Source organism: Salvelinus sp. IW2-2015, linkage group LG33, assembly GCF_002910315.2.
Source record: "Salvelinus sp. IW2-2015 linkage group LG33, ASM291031v2, whole genome shotgun sequence".
NCBI classification, from domain to species: domain Eukaryota; kingdom Metazoa; phylum Chordata; class Actinopteri; order Salmoniformes; family Salmonidae; genus Salvelinus; species Salvelinus sp. IW2-2015.
The window spans coordinates 11451545-11465198 of record NC_036872.1 but is presented as its reverse complement, the minus strand read 5'-3'; the positions used below and the strand labels follow the sequence as shown (position 1 = coordinate 11465198).

The 13654-nt window shown below is 42.9% G+C and overlaps 1 protein-coding gene across 2 annotated transcripts in view; it reads left to right on the top strand.

Annotated features, from left to right (window-relative positions):
- Positions 1-13654, top strand: part of LOC111957737 (zinc finger protein 462) — a 24616-nt gene extending 10962 nt beyond the window's left edge. For both annotated transcript variants that reach the window (XM_070436878.1, XM_023978699.2), the window contains exons 2-11: positions 2623-2691; positions 2893-8846; positions 8989-9269; positions 9466-9584; positions 10088-10240; positions 10508-10748; positions 11031-11167; positions 11350-11576; positions 12135-13101; positions 13236-13654. In XM_070436878.1, the coding sequence (XP_070292979.1) occupies positions 2682-2691; positions 2893-8846; positions 8989-9269; positions 9466-9584; positions 10088-10240; positions 10508-10748; positions 11031-11167; positions 11350-11576; positions 12135-13101; positions 13236-13363 (8217 nt within the window). In that variant the 5' untranslated portion in view covers positions 2623-2681 and the 3' untranslated portion in view covers positions 13364-13654. The remainder of the gene's footprint in view (positions 1-2622; positions 2692-2892; positions 8847-8988; positions 9270-9465; positions 9585-10087; positions 10241-10507; positions 10749-11030; positions 11168-11349; positions 11577-12134; positions 13102-13235) is intronic.

Genomic DNA, 13654 nt, shown 5'->3' with positions numbered 1-13654 from the left:
CCTTAAACCTTCAAGGTTTACTTCCTTGTTCTAACAAGTGGAGTGCCGACATTGCGTAATGCAGGTGACCTTACACAAAATCCAAAAGGCACGTTTTCACATATGACCAAATTCCATGTTTTTGCTTACCGTTTCACTTGCATCCATGTGCTTTTAAGAAGGGGGAAAAAACATGGATTATACGTTTACATTTGTAGTTACATCGAGGAAGACTATAAAAAGTTGACAATGATGGTCTTGTCAAATGGCTGTATTTTTATCCCTGCTACTATCACTGACTGGTGGTGCAGTCCACAAAGTAAGCTTTAAAGGGATAATACTGCTAGATTCTGGCGTTTTGTTTTATTTACCCAGATACCAGTTTTATGTCTCTGCGTGCAGTATGAAGGAAGTTAGCGGTAGTTTCGCAAGCCAGTGCTAACTAGCGCAATGATTGCAAGTCTACAGGTACGGTTTACCTTTTTAAAGGCGGAAACTGGCGCCACTGCAGTCTGAATGCAGCATGTTTAATGTACCAGCTCGCCGATTGAGTTTATTTTTATTTGACCTTTATTTAACTAGGCAAGTCAGTTAAGAAGAAATAATTATTTACAATGACAGCCTAGGAACAGTGGGTTAACTGCCTTGTTCAGGGGCAGAACGACAGATTTTTACCTTGTCGGCTCAGGGATTCGATCCAGCAACCTTTCGGTTACTGGCCCAACGCTCTAACCACTAGGTGTGCGAGCTGATGTACAATGTGCGTCCAGACGATAGGGGATCTGTCAAAAGACTGGTAAATAGAGACCACTAGTGGCTGTCCAGGCTGGTTATGAGGGGTGAACCAATGGTGTAGCTATGTACAGTGCCTTCGGAAAGTATTCATACCCTTTGACTTATTCCACATTCAAAATGGATTAAAATAGATTTTTCTCTCTCCCATCTACACACAATACCCCATAATGACAAAGTGAAAACATGCATTTAGAAATTGTAGCAAATTTATTGAAAATTAAATGCAGATATATGAAATTGTAACAAGTATTCACACCCCAGAGTCAATACTTTGTAGAAGCACCTTTAGCAGTGATTACAACTTTGAGTTGTCTTGGGTATGTCTATCAACTTTGCACATCTGGATTTGGGGATTTTCTCCCATACTTCCTTGCAGATTTTCTCAAGCACTGTTCCGTTAGATGGTGAGCGGCTGTGAACAGTCTTTCCACAGATTTTCGATGGGATTCAAGTCTGGGCTTTGGCTGGGACACTCAAGGACTTTCACATTCTTGTTCTGAAGCCATTCCAGCATTGCTTTGGCTGTATGCTTGGGGTCATTGTCCTGTTGGAACATTAATCTTCACCCCAGTCTAAGGATGTGTGTGCACTCAAGCAGGTTCTCATCAAGGATTTGCCTGTATTTGGCTCCATTCATTGTTCCCTCTATCCTTACCAGTCTCCCAGTCCCTGCTTCTGAAAAGCATCACCATAGCATGATGCTGCCTCCACCATGCTTCACGGTAGGAATGGTATTAGTTGGGTGATGAGCTGTGCATGATTTTCTCCAGACATAGTGCTTTGCATTCAGGCCAAAGAGTTCAATTTGTCTCATCAGACCATGGAATCTTTTGTCTTATGCTCTGTCTTTCACGTGCACTTTTGTAAAACTCCAGGCGTGCTGTCATGTGCTTCCGTCTGGCCACTATCCCATAAAGCCTAGATTGTTGAAGTGCTTTTCCTTCTGACAGGTTCTCGCATCTCAGTCAAGGAACGCTGTAGTTCTGTCAGAATGGTCATGGGCCCTTCTTGCCCGGTTGCTCAATTTGTTCGGACGGCCAGCTCTAGGAGGCTTCGGGAGAAATCTCTGAATGTCCTTGAGTTGCCTAGCCAGAGCCTGCATTTGAACCTGATCGAACATCTATGGAGAGACCTGAAAATAGCTGTGCAGCGACGCTCCCCATCCAACCTGACAGAGCTTGAGAGGATCTGCAGAGAAGAATGGGAGAAACTCCCCAAATACAGGTGTGCCAAGCTTGTAGCATCATACCCAAGAAGACTCGAGTCTGTAATCTCTGCCAAAGGTGCTTCAACAAAGTACAATGAAGTTTGATTTGAGTAAAGGGTCTGAATACTTATGTAAATGTGATATTTTTATTTTTTTATGTTAAGTATATTTGCTAAAATTTTAAATAACCTGTTTTTGCTTTGTCATGATGGGGTATTCTGTGTAGCTTGATGAGCGGAAATTATTTTAAATTATTTGATTTAAAAATAATATTTCATCCTGTACATGAGATTATTACAGATGAGAGTGAGATTATTTTTATTTGTCAAACAGCAGCCAAGCATCTATCATGTCACCAGAATAAGACCCTCAATATTAATTGGAAAGGAGCATCAAGCTCATCATAGTGCATTTTCATCTAAATTGATTTAATCTGTAGCCTAATAAACTGCATGCTTTCCCGAGTCGTAGTGGGAGGACCACACATGTCATCACTTGACTCTAAGTTTACTTCAATATGATGATTATTTTATCAATATTTGCGCATAAAGGCGTTTCCAGCACCATTTCTCGGTAATACATTTAAAAATGTTTGGATGGAAACCTGGTTACTGTCATTAAATTATTATGCTGCCCAACAGGTTTCTCTCCTGTTTGTCAGTGAATTTCTGGGATCAAGAATCTCACGGAGCCAGGGGAGATGGAGGAAGGTATGACTTGTTCTTATACCATAATACAAGTTGTAAACAGGAGAATGGTGAACTTTATCACCTGATGTTTTTAGCTGCTTAGTTGGTCTGGTAATGCTTAGGTGCATGGCACATTTAGTCATTAATATCTGATGATACACATTTTATTCTGCAGTTGTATAGTATTTTCAATCATTATTAAGATATTTTATACTCCCACAGATTCCGGACGCCTCGACAAGTCTGACCAAATGACCCAAGGTCAACCAGGCTCTCAACAATCCATGTCTCCAAGTCAGTCATTCCAGTGTAACCATTGTGTCCTCCTCTTCAAATCAAAGTATTTCCTCCTTGAACACATGAAGAAGGTGCATGGCGTTGATATGGATCCTTCACAAAGTGAAGGGAGTTCTACTCCCTCAGAGAGTTCCACGCCAACTCACAGTAGCACTCGCTACAACAGTTCAAAAAAGGTTTTCTCTTGCCGGCATTGTGTGTTTACGTCTTCCACTTGGACAGTTATTATCAAACATGAAAATACATATCACAAGGTGCCGGTGAGGGGTCCTGGTAAGGGCGGCACCTTGAAAACACAGAGACGGTATTTAAGGGGCAAGCTTCTCAATGCCAAAGTGTCACTGCCAGGTAAGAAGAATCACAAAAATGTGTCAGCACTCCAACGCAAAAAAAGGGACGTGGGGAGAGTGAATTCCAAGTCTACCTTAAAAACCATAAACATTCCTAGCTCTAGCTTATTGTTGAAGAACCTGCGAACTCAAGTGGGATCCTCAGGAAATTGTTCTGAATTCAGAGTCGTACCTGGAAGTTCAGGACATGAGTCATCTTTAAATTCCTTGCAACTGAAGATGTCCACCCTCCCAAGGCCATCACGTGCGCGTGATGTGACCGTCATGTCAGATGCGCCTTTCCATAGCTATGACCAAGACAATGGTAAAGGTGCTTCTAAAGTAACTGACGAGAGATTTAATTCAGAAAGTGAACAGATGGGCTCTCACTGCTGCTCGCTCTGCAACTTCTCTGCGACTTGGTTGGAAGATCTTCACACTCACCAGCGAAGTAAGCACAGTTACCTTTTTTACAGCATGGGGTCAAGTCTGCTGGACAAAACGGTGACCGAACAGCGGAATCTCAAACCTGAAATGTATAATGGAATGTCACTGACAGAGCCATTAGCTAAAACGACTAAGAAGAGAACGCATGATGACACCCCTTTAAGTCCTGCTAAGAAAAATATCAAAACAAGCCCCGAAAGTACAGTCATCCAAAGTAAGCTATCAGGGGGCACTGCTTTCACCTTTGAGGTTAGCGAGGATGAAGAGGAGGGAAATGCCTGGAGAACTGAACTAGATGCCTCAGGAAATGAAATAGAAGATCAGTTGGCAAATGGAGAAAGCAGGGACAACCCAAAACAACTTTATTGTTGCAAACACTGTGACTACAGTCACAAGTCATCTCGCAGTGTGAGCACCCATTACCAGAGAATGCACCCTTACATCAGGTATGACTTTCAGTACATCATGAACCCAGATGATTGGTCTGCCACCTTCCGTTGCTTGGAGTGTCCTGTTGATTTTGCCGCCCCTGATGAACTTAAGCAGCACTATAGGGATCATCACCCAGAAGCTCCAAATGTGTTTATGATGCGATCAGATCAGCTTGATTTGGTGTACAAGTGCTTTGCCTGCCCATTCACAATTTCTAATGGCAAGTACTTGAAACCCCATTACAGAAACAAGCATCCAAAACTGAAAATGAGCAATCCCTTAATGTACTGCAGTTTTACTACCAAGCCCTCTGAACATGAACCCTCTAAATCACAACATTTAGGGCAAACCTCCAGCCTAAAGAATGCAGAGGTTGTCTCTCCTGAGAAGTCTCCGACCACACATAAAGAAACTGTTAATATCACCCATACACCCTCAAAAGCATGTTCCGCTTCCATGGGAGTGGATGTGGAACTGTACCACTGCAAACATTGTGTATTCAGCAATAAGTCAGTGGTTGTCATGCTTGTCCACTACCAAAAAAGCCATCCGAAGGCAGGATTGACAATTGACAGCATAAAACAAGCATCTCTTGCCACTTCCAGGAAACCTAAGGAGGAAACAAAGGTGTCTCCTGAAAATATGGTTTTGGAGCCATTCAAACTCCCAGAAGTTAAGTCCCCCAACATTTCCCTCTCCAGACCAGATGTTACACAGGAAGATGCAGAGAACATGTTTTTCTGCCAGGATTGCAACTATGGCAACCTCACAGTGAGGGGGGTGTTGAATCACCAAAGGTCAAAACACCGTGATCTCAAGGCTTCTGTTAAGCAGATACACCTCCATACTGCTGAGGTTCGTAGTCAATGTAAAACATCACAGGGCATCGTAATAGTCTCACCTAGCACTCCCCTCCAAAATGATGTTGCACAGGAAGACGTTTTAAAGCCATTCAAACTTCCAGAAGTTAAGTCTCCGAACACATCCCCTCCCATATCCAATGTTTCACAGGCAGATGTTGAGAGTCCATATTTCTGCCAGTTTTGTGACTATTGCAACCCCACAGTGAGAGGCATTATGAATCATCAGAAGTTAAGACACAGTACTCGTAAGTCAACTGCTGAAAGTATAATCAAACATACTGCTGTGATTCGTAGCAGCCCCAATGCGAGAGTGGTTTTGAATCATCAGATGTCATCTCATAGTCATCTCAAGGTGGCTGCTGATAATGTCGTCAAACATACTGCTGAGGTTCATGGTCAATGTGAAAAGCCTCAGTTTACTGGATTTGACTCATCTAACTCCTCTTTAAAATCCACTGTTGAGAATGAGGTAGCTGACTTGTTTTTTTGCCAGTACTGCAACTATGGCAACCCCAGTGTTGCAGGGGTTTTGAATCATCAGAAATTAAGACATCGCTGTCTTCAGATATCCACTAATCAGATTCTTCAATATACATCTGAGCTTCGTAGTCAACAATCTACATCTCAGTCTGCTGGATTTGGGGCCCCTAACTCCTCTCTCCTCAGATCTGATGTTGGGAATGAGGCAGGTAACTTGTTTTTCTGCCAGTTTTGCAACTATGGAGATCCCTCAATGAGTGGGATTTTTAATCATCAGAAGAGAAGACACGGTCAACTCAAAACAACTCCTGATGACATCTTCAGGCATACTGCTGAGGTTCGAGGACAAATGAAAACATCAGAAGAGTCTAAAAGAGTCAACTCGATGAACTCTTCTCACATCTTACCTCTTCCTCTTGTGACGGAAGAGGCTGTGTTATTCTGTCAGCTTTGCAACTATAGCAATCCAACCATGAGTGGGGTTATGGATCATCAAAGGAAAAGACACCCTGATCTTAAGGCAACTCATAAACAAATTCTTGAATATACTGCTGCAATGATTTTGGCCCAATCTGGCAAATCACCTCACTCATCATTCTTAACGTCTGAGATTTTCCAAGAAGAATTAGAGAAGTTCTTCTGCCAGTATTGTGACTATAGCAATTCTACAGTAAGGGGGATTTTGAATCATCAAAATAAAATGCATGGTGATCTCGAAACAAACGCTGCGCAGATCTTAAGGCATACTGTTGTGGTTCAAGGGCAAACCAAACAATCTCAGTCAAAAGCAGTCCACTCACCCAACTCTCCTCACATCTTGTCTTGTCCTCTTTTGAAGGACGAGGTTGAAGACATGTTTTTCTGTCAGATTTGCAACTATAGCAATCAAACAGTGATAGGGGTTTTGAATCATCAAAGGAAAAGACACCTTGATATGAAACTAACTGCTAAGCAAATCCTTGAATATACTGCTACGGTTATGGGCAAATCCCAGTCAGTACGAGAAGACACACTTAACTCATCCCAAGAAGAAGAGGGGAAGTTGTTTTACTGCCAGCATTGTGACTATGACAATCCCACAGTTAGGGGTGTTTTGAATCATCAGAAATTAAGACATAGTGATCTGCCGGCTACTGCGGATCAAGTTGTCCGGTATACTACCATTGTTCGCAGCCCCCCCAAAAAATTAATAACCCAACAACCTAAAAAGTCCTCCATGAAAGCTTCACAATCTCGCACGCAGAAAGCTGCACCGCTCAGGTCCTTAAAATGCCGCAAATGCTCTTATATAACTCCCCATATATATCTTTTGAAAAGGCATCTGAGGAATAACCACCAAGAGAAAGCCCCAATCACCACAATTATGCGTTGGGCTTACCAAGATGGCCATTTACAAGCAGGTTATCATTGCGAGTGGTGTGTTTGTTCACACACTGAAGCGAAGGGACTCCTCCGGCACTACCGGCAACGTCATCCAGATAAAAATACTGGACTTGAGTCCATCATCCTGAGGTTACATGTTGGCCCTAAGCCTTCTCGATCTAAAAAAATTAAGCCTAACACAGAGCGCAATGTTAAACATGAAAATATTACCCTCAGGTTTGGGGAAGTTCCGAAGACATCCCCATCTTTTCAGTGCGGAGAAGGTGACACAAAAGTCTATCCATGCCGAGCATGTTCCTTTAAGGCTACTTCAATGGGGGGTATCGGCAGCCACTACCGTGTAGTTCATCCATGGTCTGTCAAGGAAGATGGATCTGTGTTAGATGTCATTAGTAGTAGGCAGACCCAAGAGCCAGGGGTCCATGAAGAACAAGCTGTTCATGAAACCTCGAGGTCAAGCGAGACACATATGTGCCCTGTCTGTTCAGGAGAGTTCAACACCCTCCATGGTATGTTTACTCATTGTGGAAAGAAACATCCAGAATATGATATGAAGGTCCATGAACAGCCTGATGTTCATGAAACCTCAAAGCCAAGCCAGCGATGTAGGTGCCCTGTCTGTTCCGGAGAGTTCAACACCCTCCATGGTATGTTAACTCATTGTGGAAAGAAACATCCGGAATATGATCCATCAGCTTGTGAAAAGGAACCTGAATCTAGTACAGGTGATGGGACTCTGGTATTCAAGTGTTCAATCTGTCCGTATGTGAACTCTCGCGCTCATGGTGTTCTAACTCACTGCCAGATGAGGCATCCAGCCACCAAAGCCAGAACTGAGAGACTTGAACAAGAAATTGTACACTTCAGTGACCCAGATGAATGTGTGAAAGTCCGATTGGGTAAGAGGATAGGATTGGCAGGCTTCCAGTGCAATATGTGTCCAGTCATCCATGCAAAATTCAAGAAGTTGAAAGCTCACTATGAGATGGATCACAAACGATCTGCCTCCAATATGTTCAAACCGACCTTGAAACAATCCGCTGCTATTAAAAAACAGCTGCTCTCCAAATATAGAGGCTCCCAGACCTCAATTGCCCAAGCTGCCATTTTAAAAAATAGGAAATCCGTCATAGTCAAGTGCCACCTTTGCAAGTACTTTTGCACCACTAAAAAGGGTCTTGCCCGCCATCTTCGCATTAACCACAGTACAGTGGCTCCAATTGAGGACAAAGAGTTTTCCTACAAGTGTGCACTGTGCTCGTATACGACTTTGATTTGTAAGTACCTTGCAGCCCACTATAGGAGGCAACATGACAATGCCGCTTTCAACAACCACTTTGTTCCAGCATTCAGACCTCACCGCATTCCTCCAACCTCACCACACCATAAGGCTTCTTTGAGTCAGGAACCCAAATCACCTGGTGAGAAGAGAAACTGTTCTCTCTGTTTTTTCCAATGTCTTAGTGAAAAAGGCATGGTCTCCCATTATGTGATTTGCCATCCAGGAGTCTCTCACAGCATGCAGAAATCTAGCGAACACCGACCGATTAACACACTGCACTCTCCCCCCAAGCCCAGAAATCGTCACGGGCAACAGAAACCTGTCTGCAAGTTATTTGAWRCACAATGTGAGAAAGGCAGTGTATTGCGTCCAGTTGAATGCAAGAAATGTGTGAAATTATTCTTCAATTCAAATCTCCTGCTAAGTATCCACTACACCAATTTCCACAATGAAGATTTCAAACGGGACTTCACTATACTTTCAAAGACTTCAGAGATTGGCACGGAGTTCTACAGATGTGGATACTGTAACCTCCAAATCCAGGGCAGTGCGGACCTCGGCTCCCATCTCGACCATCATAATGAGGAGTTTCAGACGCTGGAAAATGGACAGAAGAGGAAACAACGCTTTAGTGAGCCACCAATAAAGACCAAGTCTGTTACGGTAAGTGGCACATAATGCAGTAAACTGTAAACCTATGGGCTTGTGATTATTTGACAGATGGTAGTACTGTACAACATTGGAAAAATACATCTGTGTTTTCACATATGTGATTCTCAACCGTAATAATTTCTTTGTCTTTCAGCATGAAAGACAAGAACTGCCCGATGTTCTGACGGCAGCGGAATCGGACAGTCATTGGATTGTGACAAAGGTGGAATCTGTTGCAACAGGGATGGGTCCAATGGGGTCCCCTTCCCCTGTCCCGTCGACGACAGAACCAGAGGGGGGGTCAGCAGGAGAGGAGTGCAAGCACTGCGGGCGAACTTTCATGTCTTTGAAAGGTTTACGCTCACACGAGCGGAGCCATGCAGCTACGGCAGCGCTCAAACGGCTCGACAACATACCACATCAACAGAAGCAGATGTAAGAGGAAATATATTGTATATTTACATCAGAGGAGAGTATTGATAGTATGTGATAGAATCAGTCTTGTAATGTTACTTTCTTAGGTACCACAATACAACATTCCTTCTTGTTTCTATATAACCATAAAGATTTGCTTAAACATCTGAATAAATAAATTTGTGAAATGACTGCTTGTCTGCAAATGTCTCCTCAGGTTTGACCGCCATATTAGACATCGCCCCGGGACCATCAAACCCTTCCATTGTGGGCTCTGTCGGTACAGAACTACCATCTTGAGCCTCTTGAAGAACCACCTGCTCAAAGTACATGGTGGTGAGGCAGCCTTACTAATATAACACACTGTCACTAGCCGGCTACCACCCGGCTACTCATCCCTGCACCTTAGAGACTGCTGCCCTATATACATAGACATAGAATCACTGGCCACTTTAATAATGGAACACTAGTCACTTTAATAATGTTTACATACTGCTTTACTCATCTCATATGTATATACTGTATTCTATCCTACTGTATTTAGTCAATGCCACTCCAACATTGCTCGTCCTAATATTTATGTATTTCTTAATTCCATTATTTTACTTTTAGATTTTTGTATTGTTAGATACTACTGCACTGTTGGAGCTAGGAACACAAGCATTTCACCGCAATAACATCTGCTAAATATGTGTATGTGACCAATAAAATTTGATTTGATTTGTCATGTCACTACATTTTAAAGATAAAAAAAAATATCTCTGTTAATTTGAGATGGCAAAAGCTGTGGAAAACATTTTAAAACCTGTCTCCTTTTTTAATCTGTCTTGCTGGAGTAGCTGAGTACCCATCCAAGAACCTTCCTTCCTCTGTGACCGGTAGCCAGGACAGGGAACACACCCTGGGGGCCAATGAAGACTCCCCTAACCTGCCAGAACCTCAGGAAGGCAATCACATGTCTGATGATTCTGAGGAAACAGACCTCACTGAAAGCAAGTGCTCCCCTTTACATTCATTATTTGAATTTTAATGATTAAACTTCATGATTAAGAACCTTTCCTATAAATTATCGAATGTGTTGTGCAGCATACAGACAAGACAATCAATATTTTTGAAAAACGCATAACGTTTTGCGTATTGACCCCTCAAGTATTTTGTCATGAGCACACCTCCCCTACCTTTTCTTTAAATCAGAGAAGGCATCTGCTGAGTGATTGAATGTAATGTGGTACTAATATCCAGTGTACTTTCCATTACAGAACCAGTGTACTTGGAGCCCCCAGATGTCCAGCGGCAGCTCAACCACTACAGGCAGGTGGCTCAGGCCTCCAGACATCCAGCCCAACAGGCCACCACGACCACTCAAGATGCGTTATTCATCTGTGAGTTTTGTATCTACACCTCAACACACATCAAGAGTATGCGCCGGCACTACATAAATCGGCACAATGGGAAAAGGCTGGTGAGGTGCAAGGACTGCTCCTTTTTCACGGGCTTCAGGTAATATATTATTTTCAGTGGTAGAATCTGCTCAAATGCCAATGCTTGACTTTGCTGGGTCATAGTTGGGGCTTTAGTATACACATTCCTGCTATGGATATCTAAGAATATAGAAACTAATTGAAGTGATTGAACAAGTAGCACCTGTGACGACAAGGGTTGATAAATTAACTCCCTCTTTAAAGGATCACTTCTTGGTCATAATTTCTTTAAACTATTAAGCCTCAATATGCTGTATTGTCAAATGAGTGTAACATGTTTTTCTCTGAATGCTTACATTAGGAAGAAGTTGGATATACACGTAGAGATGGCACATGCCAGTAGCGCAACAGAAGCTCCTAAGGACCTACGCTGCCCTCTCTGTCTTTACCATACCAAAAACAAAAACTGCATGATCGACCACATCATCCTCCATCGTGGTAGGTATTTTTGTGGTATTAATACAATAAATGCCATTGACTATACAAAATGATGCTTTATACATCCATGACACTCACTAGACACTTAATCTGGCTGTCTACCGTTTATTCTGTCGGATACTTATCAGTATCATACCCGACTCTATGCTGCTGATCCTGGTTTTTATTACATGTTACAACAGAGGAGCCGGTGGCCCCGATAGAGGTGTGTCGTCCAAGGCTATCGCGATATCTCCAGGGCCTCGTGTTCCGCTGCCACAAGTGCACCTTCACCAGTTCCAGTGACGAGAAGCTGCATCTGCACATGCTCATTAAGCACGACGATATCAAGCCCTACAAATGCAGACTGTGCTACTTTGACTTCACACAGCTGAGCGAGTTGGAGGCACACCTATGCGATAAGCACCAGGTTAGTATTCTACCCTTAGGATCTGAGAGGTGTAAGCAATATGGTTGTGTATCCAGTTGTTTTTTTGTTTAACTAGGCAGGTCAGTTAAGAACAAATTCTTATTTACAATGACGGCCAAACCTGTACGATGCTGGGCCAATTGTACGCCGCCCTATGGGACTCCCAATCACGGCCGGATGTGATACAGCCTGGACTCGAACCAGGGACTGTAGTGACGCCTCTTGCACTGAGATGCAGTGCCTTAGACCGCTGCGCAACTTTTCCTCTGAAAGACTAGGGGGGATATCTGTTGTATTGCTTACACCTGCACTCCCATCAGAGCTGCACAGTACCTTTGTGATCAGGGTTGTTTCTGGATGAGCCTGTGTCTCTACACATGGACAGTGGTTATGTTGACAAATAGCCAATCAAAGGTCACAACTAGTAGTATTCTTACACATTGTTTTATTAATGCTAATTCTGAAAGTTTGGTCTATAGTCAACTCTTCTCTGTTGAGTCGTTTGTCCTTCTATATCTGATGTAAATGTCTTTTGACTTGTGTTGTTCTCTCTTGTAGGTCGTGAGGAACCATGAGCTGGTGGGACAGGTCCATCTGGAGGAACTGGAGACCAGACTGGGAAGAGTCAACCGAGAAAAGGAGAAGAAATGTGACCAGGAATTAGGAAATGAAGAAGACAAAGAAGAAATAAATAAACATGGTGAGAAACCAGGGCTGGAGGAAGAGGGGGAGAACGCTGACAAGCTAAGGAACAAAGAGAAGGATGAAACCAACCACAGACATAGTGAGAAGCAGCAGGTGCTGGAGGAGGGAGAGAACATAGAGAAGCTAGGAAAAGAAGAAGAGAAAGACCAGGAAGAAACTAACAGAAGACTTAAAGAAACTCAAGAGCTTAAAGAAGGGGATACCATTGAGGAAAAAGGGTTGGAGAAAAATGGGGAGAACATTGCCCCCAAAAAATATGAATTTCAAGGATATGAGAACAAAGGAAACGTAGAAGAAAAATCCATGGACTGTGAAGAGAACCAAGGGCAACAAGATGAGGTGAACAAAGATGGAGATAATGAGGTATCAGAGAACAGTGACCAAAGCAGTGAATTCCATGAGAGCCATGATTTTAGTTGTGAGGAGAACAAGGAGGAACAAAATGAAGAATGCCATGGGGAGCATGAGGATAAGGAGATGGTAGAGGAACAATTTATGGACTTTGAGGAAGAGAACCGAGAACCTGGAGAGATGGACATAGGAGAACAAAACAACCAATATCATGAGATGCCAGTGCTTAAAAATGAAGCCTGCAACTATCATGAAATGCCAGTGCTTGAAAATGAAGAGGGCAAAGAGGAAACGCACAGGAATCCTAGTGAGAAACAGGAACATGAGGTGGTGGTGAAGAATGACAGTCTGAAACCTGAGTGCAATACGAAACAGGAGCAAGGGTCTGTAGAGGACGAAAAGTCTGAAGAAAACCCCATGAGTGACGATAAGCAAGATCATGAAAATGGCAACACATCTGCACCAAAAGGTATGTACATTTTGAAATGATGAAACTATTGACATCCAATTGATCAAACTGTTTCTGGTTCCCTGTCAGGTGTTTAACTCTGCTACTTATTCTATTATCATTCCTATTCTATGCCTCCACTACCCTGAGTATAGATGCCTCCGCTACCCTGGGGATAATTCCATCGACCAGAAATGAAAATGCGCTTTCTTGCAAGCTCTGTGGCCGAATTCTCATGAACAGCACTGACCTGGAACGACATGTGATGCGCCATGGCTTGTAACTCAGTGTGTCGGTGCAACTGATAAGGATGTACTGACTTTGAGGGTGTTGCTGCTTAGAAATGTTGATTTTAACAGCAAGGAGATTATGTGAATTTCAATTGAAACGGTTGCATATGGTTTCCACCTGTAACTAGTCTTGACTGAGGAGACACTGCAGCTATTGTTGTAAAGGACAAAAAGTCTTATCCCAGAATGACAGCTGTTCACATTTCCAACGAATTAGTTTTGGTGCTTTCTTAATATTTTCATCCTGTTTTTTAACATTTTCGTAATAAATGACTATCCTAGAA